The sequence below is a fragment of the Notolepis coatsorum genome, assembly GCF_963971535.1.
Source record: "Notolepis coatsorum genome assembly, chromosome: 14".
In the NCBI taxonomy this organism is placed as follows: domain Eukaryota; kingdom Metazoa; phylum Chordata; class Actinopteri; order Aulopiformes; family Paralepididae; genus Notolepis; species Notolepis coatsorum.
Window position 1 is genome coordinate 18,396,359 of NC_140178.1, and position 21,717 is coordinate 18,418,075.

The 21,717-nt window shown below is 45.4% G+C and overlaps 1 protein-coding gene across 1 annotated transcript in view; it reads left to right on the forward strand.

Moving 5' to 3' along the window:
* Positions 1-21,717, forward strand: part of LOC311240447 (receptor tyrosine-protein kinase erbB-4-like) — a gene marked incomplete at both ends in the record, with an annotated part of 61,429 nt that overhangs the window by 11,764 nt on the left and 27,948 nt on the right. Inside the window, 4 exon segments of the mRNA XM_084329029.1 lie at positions 5,530-5,671; positions 6,320-6,433; positions 21,004-21,029; positions 21,031-21,134. Of these exon segments, the coding sequence (XP_084185155.1) occupies positions 5,530-5,671; positions 6,320-6,433; positions 21,004-21,029; positions 21,031-21,134 (386 nt within the window).

Below are 21,717 nucleotides of genomic sequence, written 5' to 3' on the forward strand. Positions count from 1 at the left end.
AATGCAGCCAGAGTTGTTATATGAATGAATGAATGAATGAATGAATGAATGAATGAATGAATGAATGAGTGAATGAATGAATGAATGAATGAATGAATGAATGAATGAATGAATGAATGAATGAATGAATGAATGAATGAATGAATGAATGAATGAATGATTTTATTCCAGGCTACTTTTACAAAGCAATGTACAGTAGTAGGACATTTATAATTATATATTTTTTTAAACAGAAGAGGTGTTGTGAGGTTCGCCTGTTCCCTGGACCTTTAATTCCCTGTCTCCCCACCCACTCGCTCCGTTCCTTTAAGGTACTTTGTTGTTTTATTGCATTCCCTGGTACTGTGAGGTTCGCCTCTTCCCTGGACCTTTAATTCCTGTTCCATGGACCTTTTATTCCCTGTCTCCTCACCTCACCAGCCCCCACCCTCGCGTTCGTTTACTCTCGTCTGCTCTCAGCAGCCCACACCCTTGGACTACCTTTCATTATGTGTTTGATTGGTCCGTGCCGAACACACACTTCTAAGTCAAGTATCAATTACCATCACGCACCTGATGTGTGTTCTAATTAGCGCCCCAGTGGGCTTTAAATACCTGGATCTCCCCCCCAGTCCTTGTCGGTCGTTCTCTATCTGTAAGCTCCTACGGGAGATTCTCTATCTGTATCTGTTTCTGTAATCTGTATGCTGGTTCTTCTCCGGCGTGAGACGAGGTGCCAGCCATCGCCACCTGTCGCCGTTTGCCTGGAGTGGGACACAGCCTGCGCTCTCTAATTCTCTACGGGAGGTATTCCAGTGTTCCACTCCAGACCCCGTGCAGACGCGCTCCTACAGCAGACGCGCTCCTACAGCAGACGCGCTCCTACAGCAGACGCGCTCCACTCCAGACCCCGCGCAGACGCGCTCCTACAGCAGACGCGCTCCTACAGCAGACGCGCTCCTACAGCAGACGCGCTCCACTCCAGACCCCGCGCAGACGCGCTCCTACAGCAGACGCGCTCCTACAGCAGATGCGCTCCTACAGCGGACGCGCTCCTACGGCAGACGCGCTCCACTCCAGACCCCGCGCAGACGCGCTCCTACAGCAGACGCGCTCCTACAGCAGATGCGCTCCTACAGCGGACGCGCTCCTACGGCGGACGCGCTCCACTCCAGACCCCGCGCAGACGCGCTCCTACAGCAGACGCGCATCGCTCTCTAATTCTCTACGGGAGGATGCGTCTCTCCGAGCCGGCGCGCTCTCCGAACCGGCGCGTTCTCCAAGCCGACGCGCACCACTTCAGACGTTTAGCCGGCGCGCTACTACTCCAGACGCGCATCGCTCTCTAATTCTCTACGGGAGGATGCGTCTCTCCGAGCCGGCGCGCTCTCCGAACCGGCGCGTTCTCCAAGCCGACGTGCACCACTCCAGACTTCTAGCCGGCGCGCTACTACTCCAGACGCGCATCGCTCTCTAATTCTCTACGGGAAAATGCGTCTCTCCGAGCCGGCGCGCTCTCCGAACCGGCGCGTTCTCCAAGCCGACGCGCACCACTCCAGACTTCTAGCCGGCGCGCTACTTCTCCAGACGCGCATCGCTCTCTAATTCTCTACGGGAGGATGCGTCTCTCCGAGCCGGCGCGCTCTCCTAGCCTGCTCGCCTCTTCAAGCCGACGCGCACCACTCCAGACTTCCAGCCGGCGCACTACTACTCCAGACGCGCATCGCTCTCTAATTTTCTACGGGAAGATGCGTCACTCCGAGCCGGCGCGCTCTCCGAGCCGGCGCGCTCTTCAAGCCGACGCGCACCACTCCAGACGTCTAGCCTGTGCGCCCCTACTCCATCCCTGTAAGCAGCTCTGGCCCTCGCCCTGTCCAAGGCCTTAACCCTGTTTTCTCTGTCCCTGTCTCCAGCCCGCCTCCCCGGGCCTCTGTCCCTGTTCCCCTCTCCAGTGCCCCTGTTCCTGCCCTGTCCTTTGCCCTGGCCCTGTTCCTTTAGCCTTAGCCCCTTTGCCTGCTCGCCTCTTAAAGGCACAGTGCCAATTTTCCCTAATTCTTGTTTCCAGTATTTTGTGTTCTCCTTTAGCCTTAGCCCCTTTGCCTGCTCGCCTCTTAAAGGCACAGTGCCAATTTTCCCTAATTCTTGTTTCCAGTATTTTGTGTTCTCCCTTAGCCTTCCCCTTAGCCTGCTCGCCTCTTAAAGGCACATTGCCCTTTTTCCTTGTTCCAGTATTTTTGTGTTCTCCCTTAAAGGGACAGTGCCGCTTTTCTGTTGTATTCAATAAATGCCCAGTTCTTGGCTTACTCTCATACCTGTCTTGTGTTGTGCGATTGGGGTCGGTTACAAACCATAACAGGTGTAGGCTGAAGCCGAGGCTTATATTGCCTACCCATTTTACATTACATTATTAATAAACAATAAAAAATATACATAATTTATAATCATTTTGCAAAATCAAAAACAAAAGGTTACGAAAGTTTCATAGTTTTATTGTACAGTTTATACAGTAATATACGTTCTTCTTTTTTTTGGGTCACGATTAATACAGTTAGTTATAATAAAAATATAATTAGGAATATAATAAGGTTTTATATTTATGTATCACCTTATATTTCAATAATTTCTTGATTTTATGTATCGACCTACAATTTTTTTTATTTGTTGTCACAGTTATTCCATAGTTTTACCCCTATATCAAAGTAAAGTTCAAGTCATGACCACTTTCCACCTCCGTGTGGTGTGAGGACGAGCAGCCCACGGTCTCAATGACTGCCCCCCCCCACTGCCCCCCCCACTGCCCCCCTCACTGCCCCCCTCAAAGCAAAGCTTCAAAAGCACTTCCTTCCGGGCATCCGATGGCCCGAGGCGTCACTCAACACAAAATAAATGATCACAGAGCATTTTGCCTGTCACTGGCTGTCCACTGACAATATGTATTTAATTGAACCACACTGCACACCGTTTACTAGTTAGTCATCAGTGGTAAATGGAAAATGAACGTCTACGTTAAAAAAATCTTGAGAAGTGCATCAGATGTCTCATCATCTTGTATTAAAGTGTATCGTCCCTGAATCATACTGTAGCCAATGTATACTGTACATATCAGATCGTATTTTAAGGGAGAGATACATAATAATATATATAGTACCCTGCTTTGACTGACTGCACACACACACACACACACACACGCACGCACGCACGCACGCACGCACGCACGCACACACACACACACACACACACACACACACACACACACACACACACACACACACACACACACACACACACACACACACACACACACACACACACACACAAACGCAGTACTATTATTTGCCAGTTAATAGGAGCCATAAAAGTGCACTTTTGATCAGCCAACAAATTGGTAATTCACTGTCGCAATTAGTAGGCCTACCGCTGTGTGTTCGTGTGTGTGTGTGTTTGTGCACGTGCGTATCTGTGCGCATGCACGTTTCTTCGTCCCTCTCCTCGCTTCCTCGTCCCTCGACGACCTCGGCGATATTGTGGTTGTAATTCACAGACGCCCTCATCCAATTCAATTACTGATAGCTATTACGGCCAGGCGGGGGCCGACGACAAAGCTCTCGCTCTGGGTTTATGAGGAAAACATTTCACCATTTAGATCAAGGCTCTGGATCAATGGCTCCAATTTTTCTCCCATTCGCCGCTCAGAGAGACGACGCGGCGACGGTGGTGGTTGCAGCGACTCGTTGGGGGAAGTAAATATTAAATGCTACCGTAATACTACTGTAATACTCTCTCACTCACACTGAGGTGTGTGGCAGGGGGCGACAATTACTCCACAACCCCCCCCCGATAGAGAATCTAGTGGTTCCTCCCAGCTCCGCGTATGTTGTTCATAATTCACAAAGCAGCCCAGAGTAGGAGTAGCTGATCTTGGGTCAGTGACCAGGAAACACTTATCTTTATGATCTTATTCAAAGTAAACAGCCTGAAGCTGACTCTAGATCAGTACTGCCACTTTGAGAGGCTTTGTGAATATGAACCCAGGGCCCCGTTCCCCGTACCTGGATAACTGAGTTAGCCGGATAACTTTCGGTTAAGTCTGACTTAAGCCGGACTTTCCGGCTCCCCGTACCTGGATTGTCCAAATCACCATGACAACAGATCCAAAAGTTTGAGCCTGGTCGAAAGCAGGGTTTAAGTTCAAGTTAGCCGGACGAAGCACAGCCACGCCCCCGCAAAGAAAGTGACAGCGCGTTTCCTGAAATTATTCCCACAGTCTAGGATCTGCTTTATACCATTCTGAATTACGTTTTTGTGCTCCATTCTTCCAGAGGGGGCTTTTGAAATGTAAAATAGACCCAAAATGCTGATACTAAATTCACTTTGTCCTAAATAATGCACGTTATATATACCGTGGCGCTCGCTCGGTGCGATGTACACATTATGTGGTTATTTTAATTGTAACTGGGATTAAGATGTCTGATGAGATGCGCTGTTTGACGGATTTGAGAAATTGAATGAGCCGTTGACGTCACATTAATGAATGAGGATAAAGAGAGAAAACTTCATTCAAAATAAAGAATATTCTAAACACGGGTCTCTCGTTCATTAATGTATAAACAATGAATTTATCCCATCTGGCACAGTGGCGCAGCGGTAGTGCTCAATCCTGCCAACCCAGCGACCGGTGTTCGAATCCCCGTGTTTCCAATATAATTTTTTGGAATATAATATTAATGATTATACGCCAAAGTAGCCTAGTTGTAAGTTAAAATATTATAAATCTACATGCATTAAGGATGTCATTCTTTATATAGCTCTCAACGTGCACCAAATTGAATTATTCCTACATCGCAAAAAGAAGGAAAAGACCGGGTTTCGAACCCCGGTCGTCTGCGTGAAAGTCAAAAGAAGAACCCGTTAGACCACAGTGGAGATAAGTAAAAGATCGACCATACATCAATCAATGGGAAGAGAGCCGTATCGTTATTCTGTATAACAGTTCAACTAATTATTTTCGCTAGCAAGATCTCATTTGATTATTCAATCCAGCAGGCAAGTTTAAAGAAATATAATCTGATTGATTGAGGTAATGAGGGACTTAAAATTAGCCTATAGATAACGCATTTAACTTGTCGGCGAGGCGATTGAGCCGTACTGCAATATGTTACTAAAGTTTTAAATCAATTAATCAATCAATGCCGCTAGAGAATCAGGATCTCTGCTCTCGACACTTGCTGCCTTCTCGGCTGAGGCGGGCACGCGCACTTATCCTGGGTCTCAAGTCTGTCTTGAGTTAACGAGACTGAATCCACCTTCGAGGAACAGGAAAATCCCGGCTTCAAACATCGGGTTAACTGAATCTGGATAATGACATCTTGATCGACTTAGTTGAACCAGGTACGGGGAACGGGGCCCAGGCCTGTGCCAACTTCACAACAACAGCGGTGTGTGTGCGTCACCCATAAACTACGTTTACTCAATCCACCCACCCCCCCACTCCCATCTAGTGGTTCCTCCAAACTGCACTGAATGTACGTTTGTGTTCTACTCCTGTTCCAGGCCTGTACCAACTTCAATGACAGCGGGGCGTGCGTCACCCAGTGTCCGCAGCCGTTCGTGTACAACCCCACCTCCTTTCAGCTGGAGCACAACCCCAGGGCCAAGTACACGTACGGGGCTTTCTGCGTCAAGAAGTGTCCACGTAAGTCCAGTGCTACCTGCCACCACCCCCTGCTGTGTGCACTGCACATGTGGGCAGGGCGCAAGCTCACGCCCTCTCGCTCACAGGTACACACAGGTGTACATACAAGTGCACATGTAAATGCAGACGCATAATCGCATGCACACGCACGCACGCACGCACGCACACACACACACACACACACACACACACACACACACACACACACACACACACACACACACACACACACACACACACACACACACACACACACACAAACAAACAGACATACACATATATATACACGCACACACATACACACAACTACACTCTGCCACTGTTACAGCCACTAATCCCATATAAAATTTTCTGTTTATACTGTAAATGTAACAATGGCCGTTTTACTCTCTGGATTCAATAGGATCAATAGGATTATTGGTAAACGCCTTGATGACTAAAGTTACCACAACGGCGAGCATTGTTTTTGAACGGCTGGATTATTTGACCTGCATGCGGTCAAAAGGAATAAGTGAATCAGAGCATGTACGCACGGAGCCGCCACAGTGCGGACAGGCAGTTATCGTGTCTCCTGCAGGGGGGGTTGAGACCCACCGCTGTTCAAAGTGTTATTAAGTGAATATGACATTTAATTTCTGGGTACGACAGACAACTTTGTGGTGGACCACAGCTCCTGTGTGAGAGCGTGTCCCAGCAACAAGATGGAGGTGGAGGAGAACCGCATCAAGATGTGCATCCCCTGCACCGACATCTGCCCCAAAGGTAAGACCCGCCCACCGCCGTCTGCCACTTTCATTTAGCTTAAAGGAACACGCCAACGTTTTGGGAAATTAGCTTACCGTCTTCTCCAGAGAGAGACAAGAAGATAGATACCAGCTTCCTCTCTCTGTGTTCAGTAGAAAGCTATCTGGCTGCACGCTAGCCTAGCTTAGCACAATGAATGGAAGTGGACATGGCCAGTTAGCCTAGGCATTATCCAACTAACACCTGTTCCGAAGGCTAACTGGCCATGTCCACTTCCATTCATTGTGCTGTGTGTATTCGGGAGTAGGTGCGGAAAAGTGACTATAGCTCGGCCGAGAAAGTGCCGATCGACTTGGGATTGGTCTCTCCGTGTTCAGGAGACTCAGGTTTATAAAAGTCTATTGGATCGACTTCCGGTTTGAGAACGAGATGTAAGCGGTCACGTTTGGTCAACGCTCCGCTCCCGCTAACGTTAATTTCGACTCAAAACCCTCTTTGTACAACACTAATGTGTTTAAACCTCGACGTATATATTAACTAAGACCTTCTACTAACTATATCAACAGAAAGAATCAACATGGGACCAAGGAAAGAACCTGGAAAGAGACGCGAAGTAGACAATCTAACGGACCCGGCGGGGACGCGCTCCGTGAAGGAGATAGCAGTGGAAATTGAGAAAAAAACATCCGACAATACCACCGTTCCCAACACTCCTGAAACAGACACCACCCGATTTCGAGTCTCTGACTAATCTGATAAAGGACTTGACCGACAAGGTGGATAAAGCTGACGTCAAGGCTGACGCTTTTAAGTTATATATCGAGGCTAAATTAGAAGAGTTTAAAACAGCGGCTGCAAAACAAACCGAGCGTATTACAGCAGTTGAAAACACCGTGGACGAATATACACTGAAAGTCGATGAGAACAAGAAGGCTCTTCATGAAGAAATCATGGAGCTAGCGGGGGCGATGCAACAGGGTGACAAAGAGCTTTGGCAGAAGATACATGACAACAACGAGAAATCAATGGAGAGGTTGCTCGAATTCGAACGTCACTCTCGTAGATTTAATATCCGTATAGTGGGATTGGATGAATCAGTCAAATGCACAGACGACTCATTTCCATCAGTGTTAGTTGAAATTCTAGGTAAAGATATCCTCCCTACAGTACCGATAGTGGATCATTGTAACAGAATCGGCACACGAGACCCCAGCGGCAACAAAATAAGAGTGATCATTGCTACTCTGCGTAAAACTGAAATAAGATACGCGATCATCAGGGATGCACGTAAGCAATGGGGAAAACTGAAATACAAAGATAAACCAGTGTCGTTCTATGAAGATTTGTGCAGGGAGGCTATAAACCTACGAGCCCGTTACAAGGATGTGATGCAGCAGCTCTATAAGAAAAATCTCCATCCCAGCCTACGTTATCCAGCGTTTCTTTCCATTGTGGAGGAAAATGGAAAAAGGATCGGCCTACGGTCGCCTGAAGAGGCCGAAGAGTACATGAAGGAAACACATCGTGGATGACAAGCTTATTCATCTTTTTTTTTTTATTATTATTTGGATAACTTTGCCATGGCTCGGACTTCAAAACGGCATCAAACAAGCTTGTTGACAACATTGAGGTACAAATAGTTTAATACAAAACGCTAGACACTATATTTATAGATTTATGATTTTTGTGCAGGCAATGATCTGATGTCGACATTTTGGAACATTCTGGAACATTCTAGATTCTTTTTCGATCGCTTTGTGTCATATTGGAATATACTGGAATACACTGGAATGGCATAACTCTTTGGTAGGAAGAATACTCTGGAACATAACATCAGTTTTATACAAGTCATGATCGGTGGCTAACTTTCTAGAATACATTTTACAATGAAGGCCTGGGAACAATAACATTCTGTATGTACCTGCACATGAACCAGATATGGAAGATCAATAGACCCTCATAACGGTTTAATGCCCACACATGTCAGGGGACGAACTGCATACAAGGATTTAAAATCCTCATTTTCATCTAAAGGTGTAAGCTTGGCAAAGTTATTTTAAAAAATGTTAAGCAATTGCTCCCTAACTTTAGGGATTTCTATAATTTAGCTAAAAAACCTTTTTTTCTTTTTCTTTGTTTTCTGTAAGGTTCCAACATACACATGTTAGTAGAAGGTTCAAATGAATATACTAATTGAGGCATATTTTTCATTTTTCATTTAATTTGTATTACATTAAAGGGAGGGTGCTATAGTCGTGAAACGGAAGTTGAATATTGAATTGCATGAAGTATGGTCTGATACAGATGGTCGGATAACCATAGCTAAAATTGTATACAGGAACAGGAAAATAGCGTTGGTAGCGGCATATGCCCCAAATCTTTACGAGGCCAATTTCTACGCTACACTTACCAGAACAATGTTAAACTATCCTGAATACTCATTTATAATTGCCGCGGATTTTAATGCCATTTGGGATCCCGGAATAGATAAATCTTATCCCACCTTCTCCAATGACCAGGAAAATTAATCTAATGCATTAAAGGATTGGGCTAAGAATATAGGTGTAAATGACCTATGGCGATCACTCAACCCTACGACCCGAAAGTACTCTTGTCGATCTGCAAGACACAACACATTTTCCAGAATAGATTATGTTTTTGCATCCCCTAGACTATTTGATAACTATGACGTGGAAATGGTACCCAATGCATTATCAGATCACTGTTATTTACTCTTAAAAGGATCATTTGGTATACTGTCATCCCGAGCCCCAAGATGGCGATTTAACTTGATATTGCTGAAAAATAAGGAATTCATTACACAATTCAAGGAAGCTCATGATGTATTCCTGCGGGAGAATGCGCAATCGGTACAGGACCCCAGAATATTATGGATGTCGGTAAAGGGATTTATCAAGGATTTTACCGGGGTCTTTTCCTCCAAAATACGCAAAAATCGTTGTTCAAAACTGGCAGAGATGGAAACGCTTTACTCTACGTTATTTTCCTCTTTACAATACAACTATTCGGCTCGATTGGAATCTCAAATTACTGTGTTAAAAAAAGAGATTAATGCCACTTTAAAACAACAATCTGAAGTTCAAATACGTAGAACAAGACAACAGTATTACTTTCATGGATCTAAACCAAGTCACCTACTAGCTATGCAGATACGAGCCAACGCAAAATTTGCAGATATCCCTACTATTAAGGCACAGCAAGGACTTGTTACAGACCCTAAAAAAATCAACGAGACATTCAAAAGGTTTTAATCCAACTTGTATAAATCAGAAATGGCCTTCGATCAAAACAAAATGGACATATATCTTAATCAAATTAACCTTCCTAAACTATCAGAGGATGATGCTAAACAGCTAGAAACACCCATCACACTAGATGAACTTAGGGAGGCCATATCTGTAATGCAAAGTGGTAAGGCTCCTGGAAGGGACGGTATCCCACCAGAAATGTACCTATCATGCTGGGATGTAATAGGACCCCTATTACTTAATATGATTTTATACTCAATTAAGGAGGGGAATTTCCATAAGATTGACAATATTGCACTCATAACAGTCCTCCTTAAAAAAGACAAAGACCCCACCGATTGCAGTAGTTATAGACCCTTGAGACTCCTCGGAACCGATATCAAGCTGTATTCCAAGATATTAGCCATCAGACTTCAAAAGCATATGACGTCTTTGGTGCATCCTGATCAGACTGGCTTCATAAGAGGCCGCTTGATCACGGATAATATAAGACGGATATTACACGTGTTAGATGCCAGCAAGGATGACACCCCACCTATAGCGATGTTGTCCCTGGATGCGATGAAAGCCTTTGATATGTTGGAATGGTCTTATTTATGGGCAGTACTAGAAAGGATGGGATTAGGAAAAGGATTCATTGATATGATTAAAGTATTATACAAAGACCATACAAAGCCATGATTACAACAGGTATAATCACCTCCGAAATCTTTCCGGTATAGCGCTCTGCCAGACAGGGTTGCCCTCTTAGTCCCGAACTATTCGCTTTATCACTAGAGCCTTTAGCACAATATATAAGACAATCCCAATCCATAGAACCAATAGAAATCAAGGGCACACAACATCATATTAGTTTATATGCGGACGACGTAATATTGTTCATGCAAAACCCGATCACTTCAATGCCTCAGCTTCTCAAATTGATTGATGACTTTGGTAATCTATCGGGATTTAGGATAAATTGGCCAAAGTCGGCCTTCCTTCCACTTAATGCCCCTGCAAAGAATATACTCCCTCCAGAAAAAATACCAATGGTTAAACACTTCAGATGTTTAGGAGTTGAAGTATTCCCTACTATAAGCCAAACGGTGAAGTACAATTACATAAAATTCCAAGATAAGATCAAATACGACTTTGACAGGTGGTCCAAACTTAAAAACTCAGTACAGGCACGGGTATCAATAGTTAAGATGGATGTTTTACCTAGAATCAACTTCATTAGCTCAATGTTACCGTTACCCCCTCCTGATGGTTACTGGGAAAAATTACACTCCACCGCATACAAATTTATTTGGAATAACAAACCTCCACGTATAAAAAGATCCACCGCACAGAGAAACAAAGCCGACGGAGGTATGGCATTTCCAGATTTTTACCACTATTTTAAAGCGTACTCTTTAAGACCACTGACAACCTGGTTTGATTCCCAAGCATCTGTATCCTGGAGAAACTTAGAAGAAAATATAGTAGCACCACATAGACTACAGGACATAGTATACACCATATTATCAATTAAGCAATGCGAATTTAAATTTGGCCCCATTATTACTCATGTGATCCGGATATGGCGTGAAACACAAAAATAAATATTCTAACCAACATAAATGGCATAGTCATACTCCCCTATTCAATAACAATGCACTCCTGATTGGAAAAACGACCTATAAGATACCCTAAATGGGAAAAGCAGGGCATACACACATTAGGAGATGTTTTCAACAAACGGGGTTTTTGTAGCTATAAAGACATACATAAAAAAAAATAGTTATTGGTTTGTTTGAAGGCTCATGGAGTCCCATTAAGGATACCAATTGAGCACCACAGATATCACAAATTCTTCTATGAAAGAGAGACATCGAGAGGTTTCGTATCTGATTTTTATAATCACTTACTAACGTCCTCATATGGAATCCTCCCCCTAGACTCAGTCTGGAGGAGGGATTTACTAGACTTGGAAATAAATTTTGATTGGCAAGAAGTCTGGGCAAACGTTCGAATTGCGTCACGTAAACCGGACCATCAACGAATTAATCTTAATTATATTCATAGGACATACCTGACTCCTATAAGATTGAACAGAATGGGACTTAAACAAGACTCCAGATGTTCCTTATGTACAAATGGGGATGAGGGTACATGTATTGGGATTGCCCTCCAGTTAAGATATTCTGGAAAGAAGTGTCCCAGCAATTATCAAATTTCTTATTTCTGAACATACCTGTACACCCCTCTGTATTACTGTTGAATGATGTTTTTCAGTTTGCAGCCCCTATACAGCTAAAGAGACTAGTTTTATCTGGTCTCACAGCGGCTAAAAAGCTGATAGCATCACGATGGTTTTAACCGGAAAAAATTTGTCGGAAGGTATGGGTTCTTACATATCTCGATGTGATTTATCTAGAAATATCTACAGCAAGAATTTTAGGTGTCAGTGAAACCAAAATTGCAATCTGGTTAGAAGTGGTGGAGAGAATAAAAGCTAGCATATGCATTGTAGTGCCTGGTTAGGAACGAATGATAATGGATGGATTATCCAAGTGGGGGTCCGGGCGAGCGAGAGCATAATGTAGGGTATTAGATAGCAAGTATTAGGTATATATCTCGTATACTACATTTATTTAAATGGTGATTTCATTGGATGTTTACTGTTAATGCTTGTGTGTCTAATTTTATGTTATGTTTAAAAAATTATAAAAAAGAAAATACAAAAAAAAAAAAATCTATTGGATCATGTCTCACAGCCGTAGCTACAACCACTTAATGTCAAGGCTCTTATCCACATTCATAAATGTTCTCCCCCTGCTCTCGCCCCCATGATTTCAGAATACTGGAAGTGCGGCTGTCTATATAATGTGCTATACCGATGTTTGATTTTTGTATCTGCATTTGATATCATCTCGCGGGCCAAATATAATTACACCACAGGCCGGATCTGGCCTGCGGGCCTTGAGTTTGACATCCCTGACCTATAGCATGACATAAGAGCAAAATGGCCGCTGTGTGAATATGATCAATGAGGAATGAGAACAATGCTAACATGCCATTTAAGAGAAACTAAAGGAGACATTCATAGACTTCATCCCACACATTTACACGTCTCTGGTGGAGATCGATAGCCCAGTGAAATCTGTGGTGGCAGGATGACCTTAAGGTAGAGAAGCTGTCCCGTAACTTAATAGGTTGCTGGTTTGGGCGCCCTCGTGGCACACCGCATAGTGCCTCGCACACCTACGTGGCCGTCCCGGGTTCGCCTCCCGCTCCCGGCGATATTTGTCGCATGTCTTCCCCACATCTCCTCCCATTCGCCCTCTCCTCTGTCGGTCCTGCGTGACCAGTAAAAAGCTGTAAAAATTTACATTTTTTAAAAATTAATTAAATAAATAAAAACGTAGCTGGTTTGATCCTTGGCACCAACAGGAGGGTGTACTGCAGCTGTGAGCGGCCAGCTGGAGGGTGGCTGGTATTACTGTACACCCACAGCACCTCTGCCACAGTGCCATTGAGCAAGGCACTGAACCCCCAAAATACCTTATGGTCTTAGACCCACTGTGTGGATATTATGTGAACGTGAAAAACACACTTAAAAAAAGCAAGTCTATTATGTAGATCATGCGTTCTTGCATTAACGGGAAATACCACTTGCAGTTTGAAAGATTCATGTTTGTCCCGTGGAATAAGATAAGATGAGCAACAAGCACTTCAATGTGACCAACTCTCTCCAAATGCCAGGAACCATGTGATCAGTTCTACAGCAGAAAAAAACAGCCTTGGTCGCTCTCACAGTCACCCTCGCCATCTCTTCCAATAATCGTTCTGTGGAGCCGTACAATATTTTTGTTCTCCTATATCTGCCATTCTTCTTCTTTTTGTGTCCATTATTCAGCTTATATAACGTCTAGCCAGTGCTTGGTACATTGCTGTCCCTTGACGTTGTAGAGTGCTAGGTCCTTTGCTGTGCAGGGTCCACCTAACAGAGGACATGGAAGGAGGTGCTCCATGGTCTGGGGTTCTGTGCCACAGTCGCATGTGGTTGGGCCACTAAGATAACCCCATCTGCTTAGGGCTACCCTGGAACGGCCAACACCTGAGTGGAGTCGGTTCAGGCACTTCCATTTTGCCCAGTTGTTATCTCCTGGTGGGAGGGTTCCGGCAGGGGGGATGAGCATAGTCGAGCTGTGTGGGTGGTTGGACAGCTTTTCCTTACACATTTTAAGACAGGCTTCAGATGGTGTTGTCTCCAGTGGAGCACCGCTGGTCATGAAAATCCTCTGTGATTTTAGTCGACTGGGGGCAGGTACATGGCCATGTAGAGGGGTGCCTCTCATCTGTGGTTTGCCTGCGCCACTATGTCCTGCTGGCTACCGCTCTTCTGATGTCTGGAGGGGCGATACCTGCCAGGATGTACAGGTTGTTGGTGTTAGTGGGCTTCAGGCACCCAGTGATACATCTACAGCTCTCGATAAGATCGGGGTCCAGTTCCTTAGCATGGGTGGATCTTTCCCACGGCTGGGCTAGCATATTCCGCAGTAGAGAAGCTGAGGGCAAGGCCTGTGGCACATAGTGTTTTGGGGCATTTATGCTGTTAGAAAGTCGAGACAAATCTCTCTTTTTATGACGAGCTCCTTTTTTTGACATTGACGCTAATATAACCCAAAAGATCTCAGCGTCTCCACCAACGTCGGGCCATAAGCACTACAGTAATTATTTCCCCATCCTCCTCAGAAATGCACGCTCACAGTTCATTACACATTTCAACTCATAAGCTTTATATTACCATACTTTATATTACCGTCCTTACAGTCTATACCCCAGATTCATATTCATGAATCTTTCCCCATGTGTGCACTGCGACTATGAGGCTCTCGACAGTTCATTAGAACGTTCCCTTGTTGCTTCACCAGGGCTAAAGGAAAATGTAAATATTTAACAGGACGGCTCGCAGGACGGCCTAGAGGCAGAGATGGCTGACTACTACTAACCAAAAGGTTGCTGGTTCAATCCCCGGTACCCACAGGAGGATGTATTCCAGTTGCAAGATCTATCTATCTATCTATCTATCTATCTATCTATCTATCTATCTATCTATCTATCTATCTATCTATCTATCTATCTATCTATCTATCTATCTATCTATCTATAAAATTCCAATAACTTGGGACAAAGAAAGTAATAATCAAAATAATAATACTTTTTATTTAAATTGAAATTTTTACTGTAAAAGTATTGGTTGCAGATATAAAACTCTGTAAAAAAAATATATATATATATTTTGCTGGGCAGTTTTTGGCTCTATTGGCGACCGCGTATGTTGCCTGTAGGAAGCTCCACCCCTGGCCCTCCTACAATGACCACCTCCCCCCACCTTCTCCTCGCCCTCATTCACTGAGAGCTCAGATGACTGATGTGCTGATAGTGTCAAATCACTTGAGCCAGTGTTCCTTAATTGCAAACAATAAACAATACAAAGTCACCGTGATGCAAGAATGTGTAAACGTATTAGTAGCCTAAACAGCTGGTTGGTCCGAAAATCTGTATACAAGACGATGCGATGATAACCTAATGTGACATGGTGAGGGACCATCATGAAAGGCACAACTATGGTGTAGTCTGATCCAGGCATTATTTGGAACAATGTAGATTTTAGCTTGGTTTTACATTCAGATTCAGCGCTATATAAAACGCAGCCATTATGAGAAGAACACACACGAGGAAGACCAGGGAGGGAAGGATTTACTCTGTTGGGTCATTTGACCTCTCTGCATTCCAAGGAGGGGCACTAGGCCAGCTGTTCTAGTGTCATCCCTATTAGGTATTGCATATTCATTAATCCCACCCAACAGCCGACAAGGCTCCTCCCCAGACTCTCAACACTTACGTCAGCCGCGGCGTCTCATCGATTGGCCAATCTCTTGATTACACTGTCACGCGCTGCGGTGGGTTGTGGGGGATGGGGGGGGGGCTTGGGGGTGGGTAATGAGGGATAGCCCAAGGAACTGTGGGGGAAATGATAACAAATTAACATTTCAGATATGGAATTGGCTGATATAAATCACTATCAAAACCTGGTTCCACCGGCTAACGCCGGCCTTATTCATCATCCTCCCCGGTCGCTTGTCAGAAACGCTCGGCGCACGCCGGACCGCCGGCTTAATTAATGTCGATGTAATGAATTCATTAGATGGTGGAATTGGCGCCCGATTGGCCCGAGCACTTTTTCCCTAAGTCGTCAAGGAGTTTTCAGTGCATGGAGCGGGGGGTCATGGTCTTGCCACACACATACACACACACATAGAGCTGCCGCGGTATTGATATTTTCCTTACCGCACGAATTTGCGCAATATTTCCTACCGCCGCGGTAATTACTGCACAGTGCGCACAAAAAAAAATAAAAAGTTTGAATGCATTTTTTTTTTTTTTGTAGTCTACTCTTATAGCCTGCCTCTAGTCTAATGGCGCTTTTCCACTGCATATTACCTACTCGACTCGACCCGCTTTAGGCACCTGGTACTTCGTTCCTTTTCCACTGCAGCCAGGTACTACTCCATTTGGGGAATGGGGATGCAGGCGGGGCCGCCGCCACTCGCTTGTGTACACTGAAAGCTCCGTGGGCATAGATGTCCGAGGGCTTGCAGCAAGCCAGAGTTTAACACAGTTTCAATCAATCAATCAATAACAACATTAACCAGACTCTCGTTGCGTCTATTCTGCCAAAGCTAACGTTACCTCTCATTGTGTATTCTACCAAGCAAACCCGGGTTTAACGTTACCTCTCGTGTATATCGGATAACAACAACAAACTTAACACATCAGCGATCTTGTTGTGACACTAAACTCTCCGCTCGGTGGTAAATTGGGTTGATGTCGGTTTTGTTTCATCAATAAATAAGGCAGAATACACAGTGAATCCATTCTTTTTTGTTTATTGCACTTGGTTCTGTCGCAAACAAATCCTGAATGAAATGCATCCTTAGCGAGGCAGTAAAGATGGCGGCGTTCTGTTTTCGTTCAGAGGCGTCGAGTAGGGGGTATCTGCAGAGCCGCAGAGCCAGGCTGGACCAATAGGGTCGCTTGGAACCGAGTAGGGTATATCTGCAGAGCCGCAAGCCGCAAGCCAACTTTATTATTATGATAAAAAACAGCGGTGACGCGGTATTCAGCCTAACTCTGCGGTGAGCGTGATGCAACAGCGATACCGCGGTAATGCGGTTATCGCGGCAGCTCTACACACACACATACACACACACACACACACACACACACATACACATGCACACACACACACACACACACACACACACACACACACACACACATATACACAGACACACGTGCACACACACGCACATATATACACAGACACACACACACACACACGCACACACACACACACACACACACACACACACACACACACACACACACACACACACACACACACACACACACACACATATATATGTGTATGTCAGTTACTGATGTGTAAACCTGTGAAACTGTTAGAATCATTATATTCTCAGCCACACTGTGGTCCACCAGCAGCTGGGGTCAGGCCTCCCTCGGCTCCTACTGCAGGAGAAAAACACTTGGATGGATAGTTTGTTGTTTGCCCTTTGATCGTTGTCTCCCCAGGACATCCGCAGAGTAAGACATTCAATTCAGTGGGTCTAGACAGACCACCTACCCTGGTGACTGTGAAAGTGATGATATTTTGTTAGGGGTAGTTACTCTCCCTACTAGCAGTTTACTCCGGTCACAATTGAACGGCATGCAAAATGGTCCAAACATGAAAATAGTTTTAACAAATAGAACGACTAGACAAAAGAGACTAAATAAATACCGTCTCCCACGGTGTGTCTATGTTGCTGCAACATTTGGACAAGCTATTATAATTAGTTTCAGTGGCTACCTCTACTAACATTGTGAGCTAAGCTAATGTTAGCATGTATTCTGTTGTCTTTCCTGCTATCTGTGTAGCCTCCTACATCAACTAACCTCTAGATTCCGCTCGTGCCAAAATAATTACCCCCCCCCCCCCCCCCTCCCTAGGGTTCAGTTTGTCCGGGAAATGTCCTATACATACAGTATGCTAGCTGCGGGCCAGACATCTCAGATAGGTGTCACGTCTGGGTCACCATAGTTGGCTGTGAAAGGATCTGTCCTTGCCTCTTCTACTCTGCATCCTGTTCAGATTGAAATTGATTTAGTTTTGTTCTTTTGTCTTTACCTCCTGGGGGTTTATTTCCTCCTAGAATGATGCCGCCGTCACTCACCTTCCTGTTCCTAGTGTGTCTGTATCATAGGCATCTATATACTGTGACAGACTCTGGGGTGTTTTGAGCTGTCACCAGATTGGAATTAATAAAATACACACAGCACAAAGTAGAAGCAAGTTCAACAGCAGTTGTATCGCTGTTTAGGGGGACAAGGAGAGGTTAGTATGAGCGTCTGCCAGTCCGTAATCTTTGAGAATCGCCGTTGTCCGATAGCGGGGATCGGTACACAGTGATCGGTTCTCACACGGGTGGCGGCTGATCCGGGAGAAGAGATGTTGGGCGAGCAGGGGTTGATACACATGCGGGTTCTCAGACAATCAAGGGTTATGGCACACAGCAGGGTCCTCGTTCCAAAAGTATAGAAACGCAGCATGGGGTCACACAGACAACAATCGTCCTCCTCTTCTTCTATTCGCTCGTACTCACTTCCTCTCGTTCCAAACAGGTTTCGCCTCAGCTACTCCAATGTTTCTTTCTCTCTGTCTCCATTTTCTATGCTGCCTGATTGTGCTCACCCGTCCCATGCATGTCTGACACATGTGCGCTGCATTGGGGCCGACGCGCTCTGCTCTGCCGGGAGTCTCCTCGGATTCCCTAATATTGCGCATATGCCCCAGTACCTTGACCGAGATATAGCGGCCATCCAGTACCACGCCAGCCGGTCTGCCACAATACACACATATACACTCCATGCGTGGAAAACTCTTTGATGACTTAGGGAAAAGTGCTTGGACCAATTGGGCGCCAATTCCACCATCGAATGAATTCATTACATAGGCTATCTGTTCTCATCTAGTTTGCCATAATCCTTCTTTCCTTTATCTTTTCACTGTTCTTCTAAAAATCTATGTACTGGCAAGAATATTTACACATGAGGTCACCCCACCATTGCCTCCTACAGATACAGCGTGCCCTTGGGCAACAGGCACACGCATGTAGACACTGTGAACAACAACGCACAGCGCACAGATAACACAAACACACCCACGCATACAAGCGGAAATTGGACTGCATTTATATAGTGCTTTTATCCAAAGCGCTTTACAACTTGTAGCTCACATTCACCCATTCGCTCACACATTCACACGTCGACCATATAAGATGCCAACCTGCTCATCGGGAGCAGTTAGGGGTTAAGTGTCTTGCTCATCTGGGAACCTTCCGACCATCTCTACCTCCTGGGCCACTGTCACATACAACACACATATATAAACATACACCAATCAATGGATGGAAACTGCTCACACTCTGCTGAGTAAACCCTCACTACAATGTCACCATCGTCCATATGCATAGAAACATCATCCCCTTACAGGACACAATGGCGAGGTGCGAGTAATGCAGACACATCGGCATCCCATTCACCTATCCACCTGGCTGCCAACTCCCTTCCAAACCGGACCAATGTGGCCGCGAGAGTGAATACGGTGGATTAGGGGGAAATAGACTAACTTCGCAAAAATATGCATTCAGAATTCACTGAATGCAGTTTATAGCAGTCTGCCACGTCATGCAATGCCTTGTTCCAGAGCAATGGTTAGTCAGCGTTTGTGCACGGTTTGCCCCTCCGCTCAGCGCTGTGCTCGCTACTTCAATATCAACACTCCATTGAGACACACATTGACACGCACAGAGGTACTAAACACATAGACACATGTGCGACACTTAACGGGTTGAGCTCGCATACGCAGCCTCAATCAAGCACTTAACCACTCTAGCGGAACCAAACCCTTCCTGTTTCAAGTGATGCATAATGGGTAATCAGCGCGTATATACAACCTCACTCTCAGCCGAGCTCTGTGGCCACCGACCAAATTGCATCATGCTATTGCAGAGAAACGGAGCGTCAGGAATGGGTACCTTAGCTCTTTGTTTATTGGTCGACCCCACCCCCCCCCCCCCCTTATCTGCCAAAAAGCAGGTTCTGAAGTACAAAGTGAGTGACACCGATTTGCGGTGGAAGCGGATCAATAAATCATGAGCATGGACAGATCTCCATTGCGGCCACCAGAGTTACACTGAGGCAGACAAGGCGACCCGGGCCTCCTGTAGGTTGTTGTGGGATAACGCCCCCCCCCCCCCCCCCCCCCCCCACTCCAACAATCTCCCAGCCATGTTTCAACCCCCACCCCCCCTCTCCCATTACCCTCCTCCATCTATTTACCTTTTGTCTCTCACCTTCCACCCTCCCCAGCCCCCCAAACCATGTTGCCCCCCCTCCTCCTAACCCCCCCCCCCCCCCCCCCCCCCCCCCTTCCTTGACTACTCCAATCCAATTGTCTCTCTCACCTGGACAAACCCATCTCAGCGTCTCCCCCGTCTCATGGAACTCTCTGATTGATATGTCCAGCCAGTATCCACTTCGAGTCATCCAGCTATAACTCTGATTTACTTGTACCTGTTTGGGTAATAATAAACCTGTGTTTAACCAAGTCTATATTATTTCACTAAGTACATTCATTGATCCGTTATATTCGTTATATTCAAGGCCTTGCTTAAAACCCACCTTTTCGCTCTGGATGATCACTAGTTACTTTGCTGTTGTGTGTCTGAGGTGTTCTTATGTTCTCTGTCTGTCCGTCTGCCTGGTTCCCTGTTTCTTTGTCCTGTCCATTTATTCGTATTCTTTTTTTCCCCCGGGCTACACCCCGGACCGATGTAAACATTTGCTGGGGGGGGGGGGGGGGGGGGGGTGCGCATTATAAATGCTAATATCATATCATATCATATCATGTGCCCCAAGGTGTGACATTTGAACTAGGGATGCTCGATAACGGCTTTTTTACCGATACCGATCTACCGGTATTGTCCAACTCTTAATTTCCGATACCGATATCGACCGATATCAACCGATACCGATATATGCAGGGTTTCCCCCCCCCCCCCCCCCCCCCCCCCCCAAAACTGAATAATTTCAGGTAATTAACATTACATATATCTTGTCGTGTAATTATGCATACTTTGACAATAAATAAAATAATAATTTGTTCTTACTTGCTTGCCTGGGTAAATAAAGGTTAAATAAATGTCTTAATCTTCTTGTCAGTCTGTGATGGCATTGGCACAGGCAGCCTGCCTGCAGACGGGCCAGACGGTGGACGCCAGCAACATCGACAAGTTCGTCAACTGCACGAAGATCAACGGCAACCTGATCTTCCTCATCACCGGCATTAAAGGGTACATATACCAACACACGCTTATTCCCTCCCTCCCTCCCTCCCTCCCTCCCTCCCTCCCTCCCTCACTCCCTATTCTCTGAGGGCACGTGCAGAAAGACCGCAAACCGCCTTGTGTAAATCAATTGAGAGACAATTAAAAGAAGAGGGCCGCAGCAGTTTGGATCCCCTGACTCTCTCTCTCTCTCTCTCTCTCTCTCTCTCTCTCTCTCTCTCTCTCTCTCTCTCTCTCTCTCTCTCTCTCTCTCTCTCTCTCTCTCTCTCTCTTTCTCTCTCTCTCTCTCTCTCTCTCTCTATCTCTCTCTATATCTCTCTATATCTCTCTATATCTCTCTCCATCTATCTATCACTCTCTCCCCCCTCCCATTTTTCCGCAGTGTTTGTCGTGGGCCTGGGAGTAATAACCGATAAACAATAACTACCAGTGGTTATGAGTCTGTAAATCAAACGTGGGACCATAAAGCATGACGGCAGTGAGCAAGCATATTTCTCCATGTGTCACACTTGATCGTCTGTCTTTGACAATGGATTTATTTATACGACCTGGCTCCCTACTCTGTCCTGTGGATTTATCCCTTTATCAT